This window comes from Carlito syrichta, unplaced genomic scaffold, assembly GCF_000164805.1.
Source record: "Carlito syrichta isolate Samal-C Ts95f unplaced genomic scaffold, Tarsius_syrichta-2.0.1 Scaffold303691, whole genome shotgun sequence".
Taxonomy (NCBI): Eukaryota; Metazoa; Chordata; class Mammalia; order Primates; family Tarsiidae; genus Carlito; species Carlito syrichta.
Window position 1 is genome coordinate 18,504 of NW_007247787.1, and position 22,759 is coordinate 41,262.

The 22,759-nt window shown below is 45.1% G+C and overlaps 1 protein-coding gene and 1 pseudogene across 1 annotated transcript in view; both read left to right on the forward strand.

The window, feature by feature from the left end:
* MOV10L1 (Mov10 RISC complex RNA helicase like 1) overlaps positions 1-22,759 on the forward strand; it is a gene marked incomplete at its 5' end in the record, with an annotated part of 76,651 nt that overhangs the window by 16,557 nt on the left and 37,335 nt on the right. Inside the window, 8 exons of the mRNA XM_021712891.1 lie at positions 113-242; positions 1,392-1,586; positions 4,717-4,831; positions 10,589-10,766; positions 11,672-11,742; positions 18,715-18,806; positions 20,729-20,787; positions 21,238-21,338. Of these exons, the coding sequence (XP_021568566.1) occupies positions 113-242; positions 1,392-1,586; positions 4,717-4,831; positions 10,589-10,766; positions 11,672-11,742; positions 18,715-18,806; positions 20,729-20,787; positions 21,238-21,338 (941 nt within the window). The remainder of the gene's footprint in view (positions 1-112; positions 243-1,391; positions 1,587-4,716; positions 4,832-10,588; positions 10,767-11,671; positions 11,743-18,714; positions 18,807-20,728; positions 20,788-21,237; positions 21,339-22,759) is intronic.
* Positions 16,847-17,945, forward strand: LOC110595727 (annotated as a pseudogene).

Genomic DNA, 22,759 nt, shown 5'->3' on the forward strand with positions numbered 1-22,759 from the left:
AGAGAGAGAGAGAGAGAGAGAGAGAGTTTTAATTCCCATTAAGCATCCCAGCACTGTTAGAAATAATTTGCCTTTTGGTCTCACTTTGGATTTGCGTTGTATTTCCCAGAAGATTGTCCCTGCAAAGAAGAAGATGGAGACAAAGAAAATGCTCGATCCAGGAAGCAGATGGCAGAGCCTGAACCTGAGGGCCACATCCCTCCAGGGGGAAAAACCTTTATCGAGGTTGTATGTGATGCCAAGTAAGTAGCTGCAGGTCTGGGGAGAGATAGCTCCAGGGATGTTTACATGGTTTTTTCAAGTTTCATTTGTGATGCTTTTCGGTTTGCGTGTTATAAAAGGTACTTATGAGTGTTTTCATGTGACAAAATCATTTTTTAAAAGCTTTCATCTAGAGATGGTGACATGAGTTGTATCACTTGGGGGGCTGGGCCCTTATGAGGGTGGTCACCAGATGACCTGCCCCCAGCCTCCCAAGGAAAGCAAGGTGTGAGTGGGGCCCACTCAGGTACGCACTTTCTGCTCCTCCTGCTTTCCTGGCAGTCCCTGTAGCCAGTCCTTGAGGCCTCCATCGGTCTCTGCCCCTCACCCAGGTACCTGGCCCAGACACTGCGTGGTATGCTAAGGGGCAGGGATGGCCTTCCCATCTGGACGCCAGCATGCCACACCCAGGCTCTCTTCTGCTCTCCTCTCCCTGTCTTGGTTGGCTGCATCCAGCTGACCACCCCGGCCCCATCCCTCTCTCCGCTCCTGCCCAAGCTGCCGGAGAGAGTGTGGTTACCTTCCAGTGGGGCCTTTGCACTCCAGGTTTCCTCACCTCTCATCCGTCATCTAAATGTGCTACTTCTGAATCTTTTAAAGTTGTGAATGTGATTAAATCACAGTTCATCAACATCAAACCCGGGGTGATGATTAACTGTAGCCTTCAGTCAGTGTGTGAGATGCCATCAGCTTAAATGATGTTTTAAACATTATGACAGCATAGAAATAGGTGGAAAAGCCACAGGTGAAGGCCAAGTGTACCATGTCTCATGTTGCCTCAGTTAGAGCCACAGCGAGGAATTGAGCAGAAAGCAAGTAAAAAATAGTACATATTTCTGGTCATGTTATACAATTCTAATTTTAAATTGGCGATATTAAAAATGTTTTTCCTATACTTAAGTTTGAGAATGGCAGAAAAGACTTCTGTAGGCACTGAATTTTATCTTGAGAAACATTCCAGAGCCGATTTTAGAAAGTCTCTTTTTTTCTCTATAAAAAGAATTATTAAAAAACTAAGGATAGCTATTGTTTGATAACTGGGTCACTTTGCTTACATGTACAAAAGAAGTGTTGTTGGACATGCCTATCTGATTTATGACTAAAACTCAATTTCATTTTGTGCTTTCAAGAAATTCTGGCCGCTGCAAGGAGCTCCTCTTGCTCTGCTTTTCTGATTTCCTAATTGGGCGATTCCTTGAAGTAAATGTTGTCAGTAGCGAGGAGTCTCTAATAGCTGTCCGCGAACCGTTTTATTGGAAAAAGCCTAAAACTTCCCAAGTGTTGGCACCCACAAAAACAACAGTTGTCGTGACCACACAGAAAAGGTATGTCAGGAAGGTAGGCATGCGGTTCTGGGTCTGGCAGTGTCACTGTGCGTGGGAGGGGCGGTGCCAGGCACGTGCTGGCAGGCAGCATCACCAGCAGGCCCAGGAGAGAAGGCAAGCATCCCCAGTTGGCCCAGGAGCGGCAAAGGGAGGGAAGCTTGGGGCGGGCCTTGTTTTAGGAGTGACTGTAGAGGGAGGGGTCCTCTCCACAGAGCTCTCAAGGCCGGTTCTGCCTCTTGCTGCTTGGCAGCATGTGAGTCCAGGAAAGCGACCTGCACTTCTCCGGCCCATCCTTCCTGGCTTGGCTCAAGGCAACTCTCAGAGCAGCAGGGCCAGGCTGCCTTGGCTGTGACCATCTCTTGTGTCTCCAGGAGGCCTGGGTAGGCAGCACAGCATCCCACGTAGTTGGCCTTGGGGGCCAAAGATGTAAGGTTGCCGAAGCCTGTCCAAAGCTACGGTACCATGTAAGAAAGAAATTAAGAAAAGCAACATGTTGTTTGTTAGTGACTTGTAGCTGGAAGACTTGGAGACCAGCCAGACTTTAATTGGGTGTAGTCTCAGGAAAGTGTTTCAGGCCCACATGTTCTCTCTGCACTTAAAAACTAAAAAGCACTGGGCACGGTGGCTGAGCCTGTCACCCCAGCACTTTGGAAGGCCAAGGCCGGAGAATTGCTTGAGCCCAGGAGCTTGGAGACCAGCCTTGGCAACATAGCGAGACCTCGTCTCTACAAAAAAAAAATTTAAGGATTAACCCAGCCTGTAATCCCAGCATTTTGGGAGGCCGAGACGAGAGGATTGCCTGATCCCACGGGTTTGAGATCAGCCTAGGCAACTTGGTAAGACCTCGTCTTTACAATAAATCACACACACAAAAAAAACTAGCCAGGGATGGTGGTGTATGTGTTCCAGCTACTTGGAAGGATGGCCTGAGCCCAACAGGTCAAGGCTGCAGTGGCCATGAGCATGCCACTGCACTCCAGCCTGGGCAACAGAGTGAGACTATGACTCAAAAAAAAAAACCTAAAAACTAAAAAGCTCTGAAAAGCATATTTTTTTGAAAGTTTTATGCCAGAAAAATCTGACCTTTCTGACTAAATACCCATGTGCAGGTATTAGTGACTGTCTCACATAAGGTGACTGTTCATCCATGAGCTGCAATAATAGGCGGCTTTGGACTCAGATGCTACCTCAGAACCCTCTGAGGGTGAGATGTATCACTTTTCTAATACTGGGAAATTCTGAATTTCAAGTCACATGTTGCCCCAATGACAGTTTAAGATAAGCGATTATGGATTAACTTTCAGGCTAAAGGAAAAATTCATTAGCAGGGAAGAGTACTGTGTGGCTGTTTGCCTTCAGAGTTTGACCATTGTTTGAACCACAGCCCTACCACCAAGAAGCTGTGTGACCTTGGGCAGGTTTTTAACCTCTCTGGGCCTTATTCTCGTTTGTAAAATGGTAGTCCCCACCCTCATGTGGTTTGAAGATTAAGCGAGGTAAGGCATGTAAAATGCTCAGTTTGCTGATGCAGGGAAATCCACAAGTAGTCATGATTCCTAGTCGCAAGGGGGACACCCATGGGATGGAACCCAGAAAGGAAGCGAGCAGTGACTGTGACCTGCAAGGCAGCACAGAGTGCCGGGTGATTGAGTTTCCATGACAGCAGCCAGTAAGAACCAGCCCCTGGTTCTCTAGTACCAAGCAACTCTAGTAGTTACAACCGGGCTTAAAGAGTGGAAGAGTGGAAGATGCAGACCACCACCCACAGTGTCTTAGTCCCCCCTGCCAGATGCTTCCCTTTGAATATTAACATGTTGTTACTGTGTGGAAGCATCTCGAAAACAAGGACATTTCAGTCAAGTTGGTGTCCCAATATGCCTGGTCCAGGTTGGCTTGAGCGTACCTGGAACACCAGGTATCTGCCCCTTCGGGTGTTGGTGAGTGCCTGTGCCCAGGGGTGTCCAGCTGTGGCTGGCCATGACAGGCCCTGTACGCCCTCCAGGACCCCAGCATCAGGCAGCTCCAGCCCTTCTTAGCTGTGTTCACTTAGCAGGTGGGTCCTGGACCTTCTGTGCCACCACCTTCCCCACTGAGTTCCACCCGTCCTACCTGGTCGACTGGCCCACTCAGCACATCTGTTCAGCCCATCTACCAAAGTGTGCAGTAGCCATCCTGGTTCTGCTTTATCCTGTTCATATTAGTCATCAGTTGTTATCACTTGCTGAGTGCCCACTGCTTTCCAAATACCCGTCCCACGTATGCACTGAAGTGACCCTTGCCACAGAGGCAGAAGGCACCCCGCTTTCTGTGGAGGGCTGAGCTGACAGTGGGTAAAGTCAGGGGATTGGGCACGCACTGCTGCCTCTCCACTCAGAGTCACACTGAAGTGGAGAGGTGGAGAGGAGGAAGGTCCTCACGCCTTTCTTCACGGACCCGAGGGGTAGCAGCCTCACCCTGACCTCACTTCGCTGTTCTCCCGGGCCCCTCTTCCCCTGCCTTCCCCTCTCCTGTCATTTCAGCTGCTGGGTTAGACTTGCCCCCAGCAGCAGGGATGCCCAAAATCCTGCTGTCGGCAGGATTTTGGTGATTCCTCGTACAACCCTTTCTAGGGAAAGGCAGAAATTTTCGGGTGAAACTGCATTTCCCCAGGGAAATTACAGGCTGAGAAACAAAACAAAAACAAATCAAACGGCAGGACCCTTGGAAGACAGAGCTACCTTCTTCAGAAGTGTTCTTTGCAGGAATAGTATGGATAGAGTTTCTAGTGTTCATGTCCTTATTTAAAATACAGTAGTAAGGGTAAGTAGGGCAGCCCCTTTGGGTCCCCTCCCAATGCGAAAGCTTTTCTGTTCTCTCAATAAATCCTGCTTTCTCATTTAAAAAAAAAAAAAAGAGTAAGTAGAAGGTTAAAAACAGCTGTTTACAAAATCACTGGTTCCAGGAGTTTCTGGGAGTTCCAGCTCAGTTGGCAGGTAGGAGAGCCCTACCAGGGTTGTCTGAAGATCCCAAAGCTGAAACAAAAGCTTGCAAGCTAGTGACTTGGGCTAACTTTTCATATGCCATTTCTTTTCAGGGAGTGAATGCCTGGTGATTAAGAATTAATTTTAACTAGTGAATTTAATTTTTTAAGGAACTCAAGACGACAACTTCCAAGTTTTCTTCCACAGTATCCAATACCAGATAGACTTAGAAAATGTGTCGAACAAAAAATTGACATCCTGACTTTCCAGCCGCTCCTTGCAGAGGTAGGAAAAGTGCCTGAGGCTCGTGGAATGTTGACCTCTTTACCACCTTTGAGTTGTTTTCTTTTTTAAAAAAATTTATTTATTTTTACTTTTTTTCTTAATACATGTTTTTTATTTTAAAATTGTGGGGTACAGTTAAGGGTTAGGTATACAAATATGCATTGTGCGGGTACCCTTGTTGATGAAGTGTGCCCCCCCATCCCTAGACAGATATTGACTACTGTTAATCTCACATCCCTTCCCCTCCCTGCCCCCCCATAGTTTCCCACCACTGTCAATCCTTTTCTTACAGTATTACGATAGTTGTTCAAGGTCCACTTATGAGTGAGAACATATGATACTCAGATCTTTGTTTCTGCAAGAAATCACTCAGTATTATAAACTCTAGTTCCATCCAGGTTGCTGCAAAATTCATGATTTTGTTCTTTTTTTGAGTTGTTTTCTGACAAGAGCAAGACAAGCCCTTCTCAGATTCAGACCTCCTCTTGGCCCACTTTGACCACAGGCAGCTAGGATAGCAAGGCACCTACCCCTTGAGGGATGAAGCCCAGAGCACTCTTCCTGCTGAGTCTGCTGCACGCCAGGAGGCAGGCATCTGTGGCCTTACTTAGTCGTGTGCTGGGACTTTTGAGGGCTGAGGCAGAAGAGGGGCCAGGGCTGCCTCTGCCTCTAGCCTAGCCTATCTCTGCCCGACCAGGAGGCCTAGTTATGAGCAAGAGGCATTCCAACCTCTTGACAACAGAGAGCAAAGAACTGGCAGGGCAGGGTCTGAGGAGGAGAGCCCATGTACCCACCTGCACAGAAGACAGGACCACATTCTCAGTGGAGTGGCTGGAGAAGAGAAGTCTAGGAAGGAAGACAAAGCTATTAGACTTGGCAGTCATAGGGGAGAACATTGCCCTCCCTCTGGAGGGCATTTTCTGTAAGGATTTGAGGTGTTCTGAGAATCTCTGGCTAAGCTAGAGTTCTGGTGCCAGAGCAGCTAGCTGCCCTGCACTATGGGAAAGTGAGGGGAGCTGAACACATAATGCCTGATTATCTAACCCATGGCCAGAGACCCTCTCATGGGAACTCGCTGACACTAGCAGATGCCCTTGTGGCTCTTGTGTGACCCACCCAGCTTATCTGTGCCTGACCCTTGCTGTGGTACCGGGAGCCCAACCTTGTGTCCCACACCCCCACCAGGCGTCCTGGGACAGCCTCAGACTCTTCAGATGCAAGGTGTAAATTCACCACACCTCTACAACAGGAAACAAGTTCAAAGACTTTTTACTTACAGATCCCAGGTGAGGAGGACCACAGGTTAGAAGGGCAGTCCTCTGTCCTCCATCACCTGGTCACTTTAAGTTTGCAGACAAATACCTGAATGGTCCACTTAAAAGACACAGCAGGAAAAGTGGGGATCCCAGTCTGCTGGACTGTGGAAATGCCTCAGTTCTCATCCCTGGCCACCAGCTTGGTGTTTTGATGACCGTAGTTTCATGGTAAGTTTTGAAATCAGGAAGTGTGAGTCCTCCAGTGTCCTTTTTTGGGGGGGGCAGGTACATTTTTGTTTTTTGGGATTTTTCGTATGAATTTTAAGTTGGGCTTTTTTCCTTATGCAAAAGATGTCATTGGAATTTTGATGGGAATTGCATTGAATCTGCAGATTGCTTTGTGTGGTATGAATGTTTTGACAATATTAAGTCTTCCATGAACATGGAATATGCTTCCATTTATTTATGTCTTTACTATCTTTCAGTGGTGTCTTATAGTTTTCTCTGTACAGGTCTTTCAAATCTTTGGTTAAATTAATTCTTAAGTAGTTTTTTGTTTTTTTGGTTTTTTTTGAGTTGGAGTCTCACTCGGTCGCCCAGACTGGAGCGCTCCCGGCCACCACAGCCTCGACCTGCTGGGCTCTGGCAATCCTTCCACCTCAGCCTTCCAAGTAGCCGGAATTACAGGCATGCGCCACCACGCCCGGCTGATTTTTTGATGTATTGTAGAGATGAGGTCTCGCTGCCCAGGCGGGTCTCGAACCTGCGGGCTCAGGCAATCCACTAACCTCAGCCTCCCAAAGGCGTGGGATTACAGGCTGAGCCACCGAGCCTGGCAGTTTTTTTTTTTTTTAATTGGAGTCTCACTCTGTCACCCAGGCTGGAGTGTGGTGGCACACTCACAGCCACCCCAGCATTGACCTGCTGGACTCTGGTGATTCTTCCACCTCAGCCTTCTAAGTAGCCGGAACTACAGGCACACACTGCCATGGCAGCTAATTTGTATTGTAGAGACGAGGTCTTGCCAAGTTGTCAGGCTGGTCTCGAACCCAGCATGCTCATGCAATCCGCTCGCCTCAGCCTCCCAAAGTGCTGGGATTACAGGCTGAGCCACTGTGCCTGGCCTATTTTATTCTTTTTGATGCTATTGTACATAGAATTGTTTTTATATTTCCTTTTCAGATTATTCATTATTAGTGTTTAGAAGTGCAGATAATTTTTGTAGTTTGACTTTTTGTATCCTACTACTTTGCTGAATTTATGTATCTGATATTTTTGTAGAGTTTTTAGGATTTTCTACAAATAAAATTGTGCCATCTGCAAACATAATTTTTCTTACATTCCAGTTTAGGTACATTTTATTTATTTTTCTTGCCTAATTGCTGTGCCTGTAGCTTTCAGTTATGTGTTGAATAGCAGTGGTGAAAACAGACATCCTTGCTTTGTACTTGATCTTGGAGTGAAGCTCTCAGTCTTTTACCATTGAGTATGATGTTTGTTATGACTTTTCATATATGGCTTTTATTACATTGAGTTGGTTTTCTTCCATGTTTGGTCAGTGTTTTTATTATGAAATGCTGTTGGATTCTGTCAAATGGCTTCTTCTATATCAATTGTGATGATCATGTGGGGGGGTTTTCCCCCTTCTATTAATGGTGGTGCATTACACTCATTGACTTCTAATGGGGGGGAGGGGGGAGAAATGGGTGTTTAATCTGATATCATGGAATCAGGGAGCAAGTAGGTTTATTCACCCAAAAAGCTTGCTGCAGTCATTGATTTCAAATGTTGAACTATCCTTGCATTCCAGGAATAAATCTCAGTTGGTCCCGGTATATAATTCTTTTAATATGCTGCTGAATTCTATTTGCTAGTATTTTATTGAGGATTCTTCATAAATGCTCATAAGGCATATTGGTCTGTGGTTTTAATTTCCTGTGGTGTCTTTGTCTGGCTTTATATCAGGATAATGCTGTCCTCGTTAAATGAGTCAGAGAAGCTGGGCTCAGTGGCTCAGCCTGTAATTCCGCACCTTTGGAAGGCTGAGGTTAGTGGATTGCCTGAGCCCGCGGGTTTGAGACCCTCCTGGGCAGCGAAACCTCATCTCTACAGTAAATCAAAAACTCAACTGGGCATTGTAGCGCATGCCTGTAATTCCGGCTACTTGGAAGGCTGAGGCAGAAGGATCGCTGGAGCCCAGCAGGTCGAGGCTGTGGTGGCCGGGAGCGGCCACTGCACTCCAGTCTGGGCAACAGAGTGAGACTCCAACTCAAAAAAAAGTCAGAGAGTGTTCATGTTCCCTTCTCTTTAATTTTTTTTGGAAGTTTGAGAAGGATTGCTTTTAGTTATTCTTAAATCCTTGGTATAATATGTTCATGGAACCATTAGGTCCAAGACCTTTCTTTTCAGGAGATTTCTAGTTACTGGTATAATCTTTGTAGTAGTCATACATTTACTCAGATTTCTCATTTACCTGTGGTTTGGTCTTGGTAGGTGTTGTGTTTCTAGATATGTATCCATTGCATCTACTTATTGGCATATAATTTTCCTTTCTCTCGTAATTCTTTCTATTTTCTGAAGAGTCTATAGTAATGTTCCAACTTTTGTATCTAATTTTAGTAGTTTGAATCTTCTCTTGCTTTTTTTCCCCGTCAATCTAACTAAAGGTTTGTCAATTTTGTTGATCTTTTCAGAGAGCTAGCTTTCGGTTTTACTGATTTTCTCTAATTTTTTCAATTCTTCTATTTCAACAGCTTTATCTCTGCTCCAGTTTTCATTTCCTTCCTTCTGCTATCTTTGAGTTTAGTTTATTCTTCTCTTTCTGGCTCTTAATAGTGCTCCTAGCCATATACTCCCTCTGAGCACCGATTTCGCTTTGGTGTATTGTGGGTTTGTTTTCATTCGTCTCCTAGTATTTTCTTCTTTCTCTTGTGATTTCTCCTTTTTTTTAAAAGCAGGATTTACTGCGAGGAGAGAAAAGCTCCTATAGTGGAAGGAAACTTGAAGGGGTTGCCCATGATTTCTTCTTTTGCTTTATTTCTTATCTTTGTTCATTTACACACGTGTATATTTTTCTAGCAGCTTTTAAGGTTTTCTCCTTATCATTAATCTTAAGCAATTTAATTTGGAGTAGCAGTTTTTTCCGTCATATGTTTGTGCTTGGAGCTCATGTGGGCTTCTAGTTTTCCATTTTGGAGACATTCAGCCTCACGTTTTTAGGTGTACTCCTGGCCTACTTTCAGGCTCTGGTACAGGTTCCCCCAGCTCAGCAATGTGTGGCACTTCTTCTACAGACTTTTTTCTTGTGTGTTGAATGTGGGGTCATTTGTCTTGCCATGTCCTCACTGATTGTTTATTTACCTGATATTGTCCATCTAGTGTATGTTTTTATATCATGTTGAGTTGTCTTCACTCTGTAAGTTCCTTTTCGATCTTTTGTGTGTTTTCTGTCTCTACTTAATATGCCCAGTCTTCTCCCAGTTGGGCTGTCCACCACGTAGTTATAACATATGTCTCCGTGTCTCTCTCTACTAACTCTGTTTTTGTTGTTCCTGATTCTTTTTATATTGTTGGTGTTTTTCTCCTCATTATAGGTTGTAGTTTTCTGCTTCTTCCTATGCCGGTAATGCATCCCCCCTACCCCCGTCACAAAGTTTTTTCTGTGGGGTCTTCATGACCAAGGAGGGAGAATTGCGAGTCTCTGGTGAGTAGAAGCCCAGGATGCTGTTGACGCTCTATGCTCTGAAGGATGGCCCCTGCCACAGAGTGGCCCAGCCTCACATGTCCATCATGCAGAGGGGTGAGGCCCGGACTGACACATGATTCTCTCATGTGATGACATCTCACACACTGCTCAAGTGCTGAGGTACTGGCTCAGAATGGATGCTCTGACACCTTTCAGACCACTCTGTGCTGCTCTTTCTTCCTCAGCACTCAGCCACTTAGACCTCCAGCTCCATCTCCTCAACTCACAGGCTGTGTGCCTTTCCTGGGTTCCCTGCGTCATGGCCTGGACTCCGGCTAGCTTGGAGCTGGGGTGTTCAGGGAGCCTTCAGATTGCTTCTCGGGGTCATGGCCTTGCACTGCCTGAGGTTCTCTGTTCGAAAACCATTTTTTCCTATTTCCCTGTCTCTTTTTTTAAAAGTTTTTTCAGGTAGAAGGTACTTTCAGGTCCTACTACTACTCTTGTCCAGACCTGGAATTTGTATCCTCTTTCACAGATGTAGAGGCCAAACTCTGCCCTTTCCAGAATGAGCTCAGAAGATCTGGAAAAAGAAAAGGAGACAGTGCAGGGAGGGATACTGTCCAGCTGGAGCCCTGCAGCCCCTTGTGCTGCAGGCCTGGGAAGCATGCCAAAGCTTCATAAGCTGACCGTGGCTACCTTCTTGTTGGGGCTGGCCATCAAACCTAAGCACTCCAGAGCCGCTGCTTTCCCGGACATGGATGTGCTCAGTGTGTGGCTCTGCTCTCACTGACTTGGTGACTTTGGGTTTCTTTTCAGCTTCTGAACATGTCAAATTACAAGCAGAAGTTTTCGACTTTGCTGTGGCTTGAGGAGACTCATGCAGAAGCGGAACTGAGAGAATATAACATGAGTGGCGTCACCTTAAAAAGGAATGGGAATTTACTGGTTCTGGAGGTCCCAGGCTTGGCTGAGAGCAGACCCTCTCTGTATGCAGGTGTGTTTGTTACTTGGCATGTTTTCCTGATAGGCAAACCACACTTAAGGAAAAGAATATGAGGGGGCACCCAGAAAAACTCAGAATTTATTTATTAAAAAATTATGTATTTATTCTTACGTGTTTAAACTCCAGTCACCTTCAAAGTGCTCATTTTTTGATAAATGTATTTATCAAGATGCTTTTTCTACTGCTCGAAACAGTTTTTGATCTCATCAATTTTGATGCCTTTTAGTGCTTCGCCATTTTTGGTTTCACTTCTGTTCACATCAGCAAAATGTCTCCCTTTGAGAACCTTTTCATCAGGGAAATAAAAAAGATTCCTGGGGGCAAGATCGGGTGAATAGGAAGGGTGGGGCACAGGGGTCATGCCATTTGGGGCCCAGAACTGCTGAACATTCAGCATAGTGTGGGCAGATGTGCTCATAAAATTACCCAGTTGTGAAATTGGCAAACACTGAAAGAGTCTCTGGGGTGGGGGCAGGATCGAAAAAAGAAAGAATCTCCCCAAAAAATTCACTGAAGCTGAACACAGCGTCTCAACAAGACTAGCTGGTACACTGATGCCAGTGGGTTCCTGGAACACTAGCAGGGGAGTCCCGTTTTACAAGCCGCCTGCCAGCCAAAAAATAATCTGTGGTTTTTTGGGGTCTCTTGTACTTTTCAACTGGCAGCACTCCAGTCACATTACTTAATTTTCTTTCCTTTGGGTTGGAATTTCACTTGAAACTTGATTAGCAACCTGTGAAGTTATATGTAAGCAGGTTTCTTTGTCACACATTATTTTTAAGCAGCTGGTCTCAGTAATGTTTTATTCCACTTCCTCAATGTTTTGGATTTTATAGTAAAGCACATCCATATGTGATTGTATTAGCTTTAAACATGGTCATATATTTTAAAACTAGGTGACAAGCTGATTTTAAAAACCCAAGAGTGCAATGGACATGTCATCGAATACATCAGCTATGTGGTTGAGGTGAGAGGACATTCTCAATGAGCTAATGTTGGCCTAGCCCATCCGACAATCAGCAAGGTAACCATCCTGCCTGCGGCTCTTGGGAAGAGTGCTCCCTTGAACATTGGCCATGTTTTGGAAAATTTGGAGATACACTGAATCTTTAAGTAATTTTTGATATATCAAGGGAAGAATACTGCAAGAAATACCATAGTTTTCAACTGTGTAAAGCATATTTGCCTTCTGAGTTACATGTGAGTCATGATTTTTGTATTTAGTTAAATTTGGGAATTCTGCTTATATTCTGGAAGAGCTGGCAGCATGGATGCCTCAGAGTTTACAGCTCTCGTGGGTGAGGGGGATTTTGTTAGTCTGTGGCTCATGGATGGTTTGTCCCGCTCACATCCTAAGTGTAGCACTGGGTAGTGATGCTGGGTTCTGCATGGGAAGGGAAATACTGTCTCTGTGTGTCAGAGATGAGGAATGCATTGCAGCATAGAAGATTAAAAGGGAAATGCCGAAGTCTTTTTTCTGAAGGGAAAAAGGGTTGAGAGAGCTAGAAGAGTCTGATAAAAATTCAAGGAAGAAACAGCATATGACCTTTGCCCCACATACGCTCCATTCTGCACCTTAACTCAGGGTTCATGCTGTGGTCTGATTCATAGAATGTGGTATTTTCCAAGAGGACAAAACCTTGAGGGTTTCAGAGATCTAGTAGTGACTCTGTCCCGCATTTGTGGACTGAGATGGAAGACATGGGTTTTGCCCTCGGTTTGCTTCCACCTCGGTGAAGAAGATGAGCACTGTGTGAGAGACAGTGGCAGTTTCCTGAGGATGCCAGGAATTCAGCTGCAAGTCACTGCTGCATGCAGGAAAGATTTGCCAGTCTGCTTGAGGAGAGGAGGTGTTGGCCTCAGAGATAGCTTTAAAAGACAAAACGAGTTTTGGTAGCCAAAAAGGGAACGGAAGGTCGTTTCAGACAGCGTGAAGGACTCAAGTGTCAACGTAGAGTCTGGTGCCTTCTTAATTGAGGAGTGCAGACCCCATCTAGGCCAGGACCATTAGTTACATCAATCAGTAAGAAGCCTGCACCAGCTGGTGGGAGCAAAGAGGTTGTTGTTTTTAGACCAGTGGGACATTCCCAGAATGGCCCTAAGGAAATCAAGCCAGGCTTGGAGAACAGAGGTTGGAGGCAGTTTGCAGGACAAACCACAGCAACAAAGTGCCAGAACCAGTCTCATGTGGACAGACAGGAGGCAGCACAGCTGGCTGCTCTGGCATCTTGGTGGTAGATACTTGTGCTGTGGCCGTCCTCAAAAGGTCCTCGGCCCTTGTGCCTCAGGGAAACTAGATTCTAACTGGAAATCCAGGCTGCCTGATTAGCTATACAAGCATCTCGAGCTCAGGCCACAGCACAAGGGATGATGGACACCGCCTGCGTCCTTCATGAGAGGCCATCTTCTCCTGGCATGGAGATTCACGGGGACTGCCGTCCCCAGAACCGAAGGTGGGGGCAGGTTCTGGGAGGCTGGAAAACATCTTTTTTTGCATGAGAGTATCCGTAGACACCCTTCTCTTTGTACTTGGGCTTGTAGAGAGCTTGATTCTGATTAATACCCTGCCCTGACCCGGTAAGCACACAACCTCACTTCTCCAAGTCATGTCACTATGCCGCCTTCAAATCCTACATCTCGGGGGATGTCTTTTCCCAGGCATTCCATGAGGCTGTGTTGATAGCCTGCAGCATGGGCTCAGTCACAAAGCCAGCTGCTGCCGGCATGCCCCATTTTGGAGTCAAGGAAAAGGGATGTAAGTAGGAGAGGAGAGAAAGACAAAGCCACATCCAGGACAGATCCGGCAGATGGGAGACCAGAGCTAGAATGTACTCTTTGTCTCCCGTCTTCCTGCTCAGGCCCTCCACGTTCAGCAGCCCTTGAGATAGTTGGGGAGGAGCTGCCCGTGCTCACGGGATCCCTCTGTGCCATGTCATGTTTTCCACTTGCTCTCCTCCATGGTGTGGCAGTGTGGCAGATGCTCTTTCCCACTGCCTCACTTGCGGTTGTTTTGGTGGCCTGACATGGAGGGTCCATCAACCTCACCGGCGCTCTGTACCCACTTCCACTGTGGACCGGGGGCTGGCACGGGAAGCCCAGGATGGCCAGGTGACCAGTTGTGCCGAGGCAGGGAGCCTTGTGTGCCGAAACCTCAAAAGAAGCAGAACCAGAGACCTCAGAAGTGAGGGCCTGCCCCCCACCGCCAGCCCTGGCTCCTGAACCATGAGGCAGGGCTAGGGAATGGCAGCGTCACACAGTGACCTGCTCAGAGCTGATGCCCCGGTCTCAGGAAGGTGGAGGCACCCATGGAGACCCTGTAGTAGGACATCCCACCGTTCCATGACACCGGCTGCTTCCAAGTGATGCAGTTCATGGTAGGAAACGCACAGATGTCAGCCTGTCACTTCCCTTGATTGTCTAGCACTTCACTTCTTGGCTAGAGCAGTGGTGTGGGGGCCCATGACAGTCCCAAAGGCCTCAGGAGGGCTCCACAGGTGGTGTGGAGGGCAGAGGAGAGTATCAGGAAGGAGTGGTTATTCCGAGGCCACGTGGCTGTCTCCCACTGCCAGGGCATCAGCTACCAGGGATGGCCAGAGCCCTGGGGAGAGGAGTTGCCTGCTGCCAGTCCCATGTCCAGCGCTGACTTCAGCCTGGAGGGTCATCCTGTGTGCTGGGAGCACATGGTGGAGGAAGTTCTTCCACTTGCCACCCTCACAATCAGCTGTTGTTTCCAGATGTGCAGCTGGACTCTCCGGCCCCCTCGTGTGGTCCAGACTACCTGGTGCTCACTTGTCCATGGCCTTTCCATTCCGGTTTCATGTGTCATCTGTCAGTTCCCATAAATGGCCACGGCAGCATGTGGTGTCCTTGAGGCACGGGTCTGTAGACAGCAGTTGCTGCTGACCCTTGTGGTGGGTGACCAGTCGTCTTCTCTTGTGGCTTTGTTTTCACTTCTGTTAATCTCTGGAGAACCCAGGGGCCTGTGCTGAGCGTGCTTTCCCTCTAAAGGAATGGTGGTGAGCGAGGCCATAGACGAGACTAGGCTCACCTTCCCTGCCGCACACTCTTCTCCCATGCCGAGATGAGGCCTACCTTCCCCTCTGTGCGCACGCACTTGCGCTCTCTCTCTCTCTCTCTCTCTCTCTCTCACACGCCACAGGCTCTTCTGCAGCTCAGGGTCACCTCCAGTCATGGCTTCCCAATTCTGTGCTAGCATCAGCCCTGGCCCGGGGCTCGCACAGTCCGCTGGAATAGCTGGAGCTGCTTTTTCAGCTCAGGGTTCTCCTTCCTATTTTTCTTCCCAGTTTCCTCAGCAATGCCCGTTAGTCAGGAAAGAGCACACAGAGCTCTCTGGGGGCAGGATCTGGCTCTGGCTGGAGGACTTCTAGAATATCTAGTTCCTGCACCTCTAGGAGGGTGATGTCCTGTCATGATCTTTTTATCTAGGCTTTATTCTGGCAGGCGCCACTCAACTGCACTTGTGGTTGTTTTGTTTGTGTCTTGTGAAGTCAGTGGCTTCTCCTCACCCTGTGTTCTCAGAACCTTGGCGGGGGCTGTTGCCCAGTGAGTAGAAGCCTAGTCAGGATTGGTGGCACAGTGGCTGCCCTGACCAGTTCCCCCTACTTGTATTGTTCAGTGGCATCATGGTTTAATCCTTTTCAACTAATTTTGCAGGTAGTTACCAAATCTTAGCTCAAAGCCAAACAATTCATTTTTCATGATGAGTTGCTAGGCATAGATATAATATTCCAAAAAATCAAATACAGAGTTAGAGAAATTAGATTGTTGTTTCAGCCCCTCCTGGGCCTTGTGGGCCAGGCAGCTATTTTGGGAAGAGCTTTGTTGTGGTTGTAGGCTAGCCACCTCTGCTGAGGGGAGAAGCTGGAAGCGTCTAGTTCCTGGCGTAGCCCTGCCGCTGCCCAAGTGATAAATTATGTGGCCTTTTGGTTGATTGAGGAATGATGGAAATGGATCTGAAATAAGAGTGACCTCTCTACTAAAGCAGAAGATTCTTTGTCTTGCCTTCCATTGGCTCAGTTCCGTATTTGGAAGGGGCGAACGAGCGAGATACAGAAAACTGAAGAGAAGAAAACCTCCTTTTGGAACTGTCTCCCCAGCTGCTCCTCACCGCCTGTCTTTTTGCTTGTTCTAACTTGACTCTGCATTTATAAGTAGCAAAGGCCAAAGAAACAGAAGATACATTTAGGAGTTTTATACCAAGAACTTTTTTTATTTTTGAAAACTGCTATTCTGTGGAGGGAAATGTATATCAATTTCCTGTCTGATTTTTTTTTTTAAACAGTATTTCTTATATCCTTAGATTTTGAAGATTAAGACAAATATAAATACATATCTGCACATTATTTTTAGTAGTTGTGCGAGTAAGAAGAATGAGGTTTATATTTTAAGGGCTTTCTCATGTGGGTGTTTTGCCACTGGAGTTGATTGCTCATGTCTTTAACAGGGGTTTAATATTATATTTTTGTTCTATCACCTTGATGACGTTACTTGCCCGGACTTGAGCCCGTCTGTCTTTCTAGCTATGACCTTGTCATGAATAGTGTTTGTACTTATTGTGCAAACGTCCATGTATTACCTAAGTAAGCAACATCATAGTGTCATAATTCAAGGAAGTTGAAAGAGGTGAAAACAGACATAGCTTTTTTCCCCTTCCCCTGCCTTTTTAAATGTGACAAATACTTTTTATGTTCCCCTTCCCCCCTTCAGAAATGTCAGGAACTGGGTGGTTGGGGGTGAACATTTGAGGGGCAGAGAGAATGAGCCACTCAGAGCCTGGTTTCTTCGAACTTCATTGTAAGTCATGCTGCTGGCCAGGTTACTTAAGTGTCCTTTGACCAGGAATACCTCGTGGCACGTCCAGCTGGCAGATGCAAGGAGTTCGGGAAACAGGACTGCAGAGGTTATGCTCTGGGATCCTGGCCATGGGGTTGGATGCCTCACCTTGCTGAAAAGAGATACCGGATCTAAACGGCGCAGCATGACTTTGTTCCTGCTTGGCTAAATGTCTTGACACCAGTCAGCTAAGTCACCCACTGCCACCTTCGACAAACATGGAGAGCACCTACTCTGAGAAGAAGGTGGGTTTGGAGTAAACCAGTATCAACATAATTCCTCTACTGGCTTTTTTAACAGTGGACCTCTGTGGACTACAGGAGATACTTGACACCAGCCCTCTTTGTTCCGTCATGATTCAGTGGATGCTGGTGTCTTTAAGGGACCACCTGCTGGAATCACAGGGAACCCCTCTGGAGTGTGGGAAACCCCACCTAGTACCTAGCAACCCTCCAAGATGCTAGTTATCCAAAAAGTTGGCAAAGAGGCTCCTGCTGCTGCCTTTTCTGCTCAGTCACCTTACAGGATCTCGCCATGCAAATGGGAACAAATTGTCATCCATGGTTCCAAGTGTCTGGAAGAACTTGGTTCCTAAGCCTGCACCACCTCCTTCTGAGCCTAATGCGTAGAAAGCTAATGGAATGGAACATGAGTCGGGATCCTTTTCCTATAGCGGATTCTGCCTTCACCAGTCCAGTCTCTGTTACCAAACCAGTGGTACTGTCTGCTGGTACAGCTCTGAGTTCTCCCAAAGAGAGTCCCTCGGGCACCACCCTCCAGTTGAGATGAGTCCCTCTCGGCTGACCACACTGGACTGCAAACCACCAGTAGGAAGAGTGAGTTCCTGAAGACTCCGAAAGATGACCAGAATGGAGACTTCTCAGGGAACAGAGATGGTGACTGGAGGATTTGGAGGACAATAGCACATCTGAACCAAAGGACAATGGAGAAGAAGGCTGTCACCGAATGGTCTTGCTCTTCCAGAAATGGAAGAAATGGGGGTGTCCTCTCACACTCTCTGGAAGCAGAGCACAGGCTGTTGAAGCCAGTGGGCTGGCAGGAATATCCTGAAAATGATGAGAATTGCCTTTCCCTCCCAGAGGGTAAGCTCAAAGAATTCCACACGAAGTCAGAACAGTTGAGGAAAAATGGCTTTGGGAAGAATGGCTTCTTTAGAGGTGCAGTTCTAGCCTGTTCTACCCTTGGAGAAGCACTTGGAAAGCAGAGTTTGAGGACTCAGACACAGAAACCAGTAGCAATGAAATATCAGATGATGGATATAAATATAAATGCTCACAGTTAAATCTGACCCAGTAAACTCTGTGTGCTTAGGGAGTACACAAAGGCAATCATTCTTTTCCTTTTCTTTTCTTGTTGGATACTTCATGCACAAGGGAGGTGATCATATCCCAAAGAGAGAGCAATTGGCTTGTTTGGCTTCTGTTGTTGTTTTTTCCCTGTTATCTGCTTAACAGAGAGAAGGTTGTGTGATGGGAACAATTGTTAAGATGTATGTACACACACACACACACACACACACACACACACACACAGAGAAAGAGAGTATATTTGGGGTAATGTGTGAGTGGGAGCAGGCAGTGCAGAGAAGAGGAGACACAGATCTGCAGCGACAACTTCTCCCAGCCCCTGGGGTACTCCCCCCTTTGCTCAAGCAGTCATTGTCAATGACAAAGTCACTATTGAAGTTATAATTGTATTAAATCAGTGCTAATAATTTGAATATTTTATTTTGGCTGTTTGGGTAAATTTAACCCTTAATTAACCAAGCATATGTGGTATTTTTGTTTTTTCTTTTTCCTTTTTGGGTACAGCTATAAAATATTTGGATATAGGGAATGTTGTATCATTCTTACAGCCTTGATATTGAAGGTGGACTGTAAAATACAAATTTTTGTGAGATTTCAAAGGTTAATATTGTTTTGATAGCATTATTTACAGATTTAAAAGATGTAGTTATCACAAGTCTGTTGAAGGGGAAAACTGCTGCATAAAATAACTAACTTGGAGTAAATATTTTGCATCCATAAAAAAATAAAAATAAATAAGTAAATTGTTTCTTTTTTAGATTCATGAAGAAGATGTAACTCTTAAGCTTAATCCAGAATTTGAACAAGCATATAACTTTGAACCTATGGATGTGGAATTTGCATATAATAGGTAATGCTTTTAGTGCATCTTCATGCAAATGTCTCTTTATTCTTAGTCAACCTGTCTTCTCTTGAATCATTCCACTGACATGTCCGGAGTGATGCAGGAGGTGCCTGCATGCCTGTCGTTGGAGCGTCTGTGCCTCATGGTTATAGGTGGGCTCCACACACTGCGTTTGTGTGCCCCATGTTCATAGCCCCATTTCCAAATACTTTTGTAGATACAAAGGTGCTTGCATTTGCATGTTCATTGATTTTTTGACGTTACAGTCACCTGATCTTTGGTTGAAATTACACAGTAAATATTTTCATATCTTTGTGCAAGAATGCCAAAATTATAAGGAAAATTGGTGTCTTTGCAATATTGCATCTCTCTCCTGACAAGAGTTTGTACTTCAGAGGCTTTCTTTCATTATGCTTTTCCTTCTGTTCTTGGTCCTCCTTCAGAATTCTTGTTTATTGTCCTCTTGTCCCCACCTTGACTATTTTATTTTTTCTCATTGTTTTCTCTCTGTGTCTTTGTCTTGTTTCTTAATGGAAGCACTTCTAGTATTATGCCGTTTAGTACCTTAGGGTTCTTTGAATTAATCATGTAAAGGGACACATATTCTATCAAGTCATATTCATATCAAGTCATATTCTAAGATCTTGATGTTGAAAATTTATTGGTTGTCTCTTCAGTATTTCTTGAGACAGTTATTTTTTTCAACCTATTAATATGATAAAGTATTTCAGCTGCATGACTTTATAGTAAAACTTTCTTGTGTACCCAGGATGAAAAATATAATGAGTTTTTGTGTGTGTGTGAATTCCTCTCTTGCTGTCTTTCTGGAATTTATTGACTAGTACTTAATTCATGTTTTTTCATTGCTATTAGGAGGTAAGATAGTGGTCTTCTGGCTGATATAGTTTTCTTGTTTGCTTGGTACTGTCTTATCCTGATAGCTTTGAAAAGATTTTGAGGCCAGGCTCAGTGGCTCAGCCTGTAATCCTGTGCCTTGGGAGGCCGAGGTGAGTGAATTGCCTGAGCCCGCGGGTTCAAGACCCACCTGGGCAACTTGGCAAGTCCTCATCTCTATAATAAATAAATTTAAAAAAATTAGCCAGGCGTAGTAGCGCTCACCTGTAGTTCCAGCTGCTTGGAAGGCTGAGGCGGAAGGGTCGCCAGAGCCCAGCAGGTCGAGGCTGCAGTGGCTAGGAGCAGCCACTGCACTCCAGTCTGAGTGACAGAGTGAGACTCCAACTCAGAAAGAAAAGAAAAGATTTTGAACTCTTTCCTCCTTTCTCTCTACCACAGAGAAGTTGGAGAGTGTCCAGTGACCCATCTCTCAGGGGTGTGAGATCCTGGGGGGCAGAATAGGCTGTAATCAGCCTCCTTGCATGTTTCTCTTTGATCTGCTTTAAGGTTTTTTCCTGAGAGTGAATTTTGCTAAGTCTTAGGATGGTTCTTTTCTGGTTGTTATTCCTCTGTGGTTGGAGTTTATTGTATTCCAGGCAACTGTTCGTGGAAGATTATATTGAGGGGACAAGGTGGGCTGCCCATGGCCTCTGTGCCTAGAGAAGGGTCTTGGGGTCAGCTGAGGAAGGTACACCTCGCAGAGACCTCACAGTGGCTGTGCACCCCACCCTTGGGTTCCCGAGTTGGAAATGGGGCCCTGATGGTGCCCTCAGAGCATCCAAATGCACTTTGTGACCCAGCGGGCAGCCATTAGGTGGCCCTGCAGGCCCCCAAATCTGAATTTTCCAGAACTCTATACCTGGCTCAAGTTCCGAGAAAGTGCAAATCAGCTCTTGTATCTTTGCTTATCGGAGCCCAGAGTCTCTTTATTCCGCAGACTTTGTTTTGTCTTTGGTGCTTTGGCCATCTTAGTTCATTGCTAGCCTTAATAGTTCTGACCATAGTGTTATTTTATGTTGTTTTCTTTCTGGCAGGACCACAAGCAGACGGTGCCACTTTGCACTTGAACAAGTCGACCACTTAGGTGCAAAAGGTATTATTTTTGTAGAATGATAGTGTTACATATTCCCTGAGTATTTTTATAGGCTTCATGTAAAATAGTTCCTTCACTCATAATATTAGAAGTAAAACTATGTGATATCCACATGGTTTTAATTTTCTGTTGCAGAGTTTTAGTGTTCTCTTACTACTACAGCTTGCTAGGTAACTGAAAATAGCATGCTTAAATAATTGAAAACAAGTTGATAGTGCTCTGCTTTTCTCCTCGTAGTATAATTCATTTTTGTACTTGTAAATGACTTTGTTGCTGATACTATGCAGTACTGGTGTAGCCCTATAGTTTAAAAATAGTATAACTTTATTTTCCACTCCAGAAAAGAATGAAATGGAATATTAATGACTTTAAGATCAGCCACAAGTATGTGGCCTCTATTCATATTTTCTCAGCTTTTCAGTTATATCTTATGCTTTTACCTTTTAAAAGTGCTGTTTCCAGAAGAAATCATTTTACAGTCTCCCCAAGTGACAGGAAATTGGAAACATGCAGATGACACCAAAAATGATGGACAGTCCACCTCTAAGGTAGTCATTGATGACCTTGACATATTTAAATAAAAAATATTGTGAATTTTCTTCTGGATGTACTAGCTCTCAATTGACTGGCATATTAAAGGAATATGGTTCACAACCCAGAATCACAGTTAAAATAAAACTAACTGAAGTATTTATAAAATAGATTTAGTGTAAAGTGTATATGCAATTATATGTAGGGCTAAGATGATTACAGTATATTAAGTGGTGAGAAGCAAGATACAGCTGTTATCCCCTTATAGTTCTATTTATAATTACATGGTTTTTGTATATACTCAGACTGGTACATTATGTGATTGTATATGCATAAAAATTGTCTGGAAGGTTACACACCCAGCAGATTGGTGACATTTGCAAGCTTTGTAAATGTTGCAAAGATATTTTATTTTTTACTTCTAAAAACCAGTCACTCCATAATTAGTAATGCATGTAATGCCCGTTATGGGCCAGGTATTGTCCTAGGTTCTCAGTATACTTTTGTGAATAAAAGAGAAGTGCTTTTATTTATCACTGTGTTTCTAGTAGCAAGAAAATCATCATCCCATTGCAGAGCTTACAACTTACAACTCTGTACTGTTGGAGTCAGGTTTTATGTGCATGTTTTATATGTAAATATGAATTTTTAAATCATATATAATATTTAGAAGCCCTTTTACCATTTCCTATCTCCTCCCCAAAAATGATAGTTTTAGAATACCTACACAATGATGGAAAATACTGTAAAAGAAATAGCAAAAGGTTATCTAGGAAAGTCATCTGCTCTGTATTTTATATTTGATCTCTCTTTTGTTCTGCAAATGGAAAGCCATCTTTATTGAGCACAAGTGCAATGCTTTCTTCCCTCATCACCCATTACTAGTCCGTTCTGCTGCCTGATTCTCAAGGAGGGTCTGTGCTGTGAGATGGGGAAGGTGTTGCTGTTTAGGTGGGCACATTCCTAATTGGCTGACTCTTAATATTTTAAAATGCAGAACATTATCTTTTTATAGATTAGCCAGGTTGAAAATAGACTTGAGAGCATGCCACACATCAACCAAGATGGAATTTTAGGGACCAGATGTACCTTCCTGCCTGAAACAAGAACCAGGCAAAATATTTGAAACAAGTTTCAGACATTGGACATCAGCTATCATAGGACGGTGATTCCTGAGAAAGGAAGCAAATGATGTGACCTCATGACTGTCCAGCTTACAGACTTCAGAAAGTGAAAGGGGGGGCCTAGGCAGAGCCCAGTGTTCTGGGTTAGGGAGACGGAATTGGAAGTGCAGGGAGGACATGGTGGATGAAGCTGACAGGGCAGACTACAGGAAGAGAGCAGGACAGAGAGCACTTTGAGTTCCCCTTTGAGTTTTCAGCTGAGTGCTGATGGGTAAGTGCTTGTGAGTAAAATACCCAGAACTGGGAAAGAGCCAGCT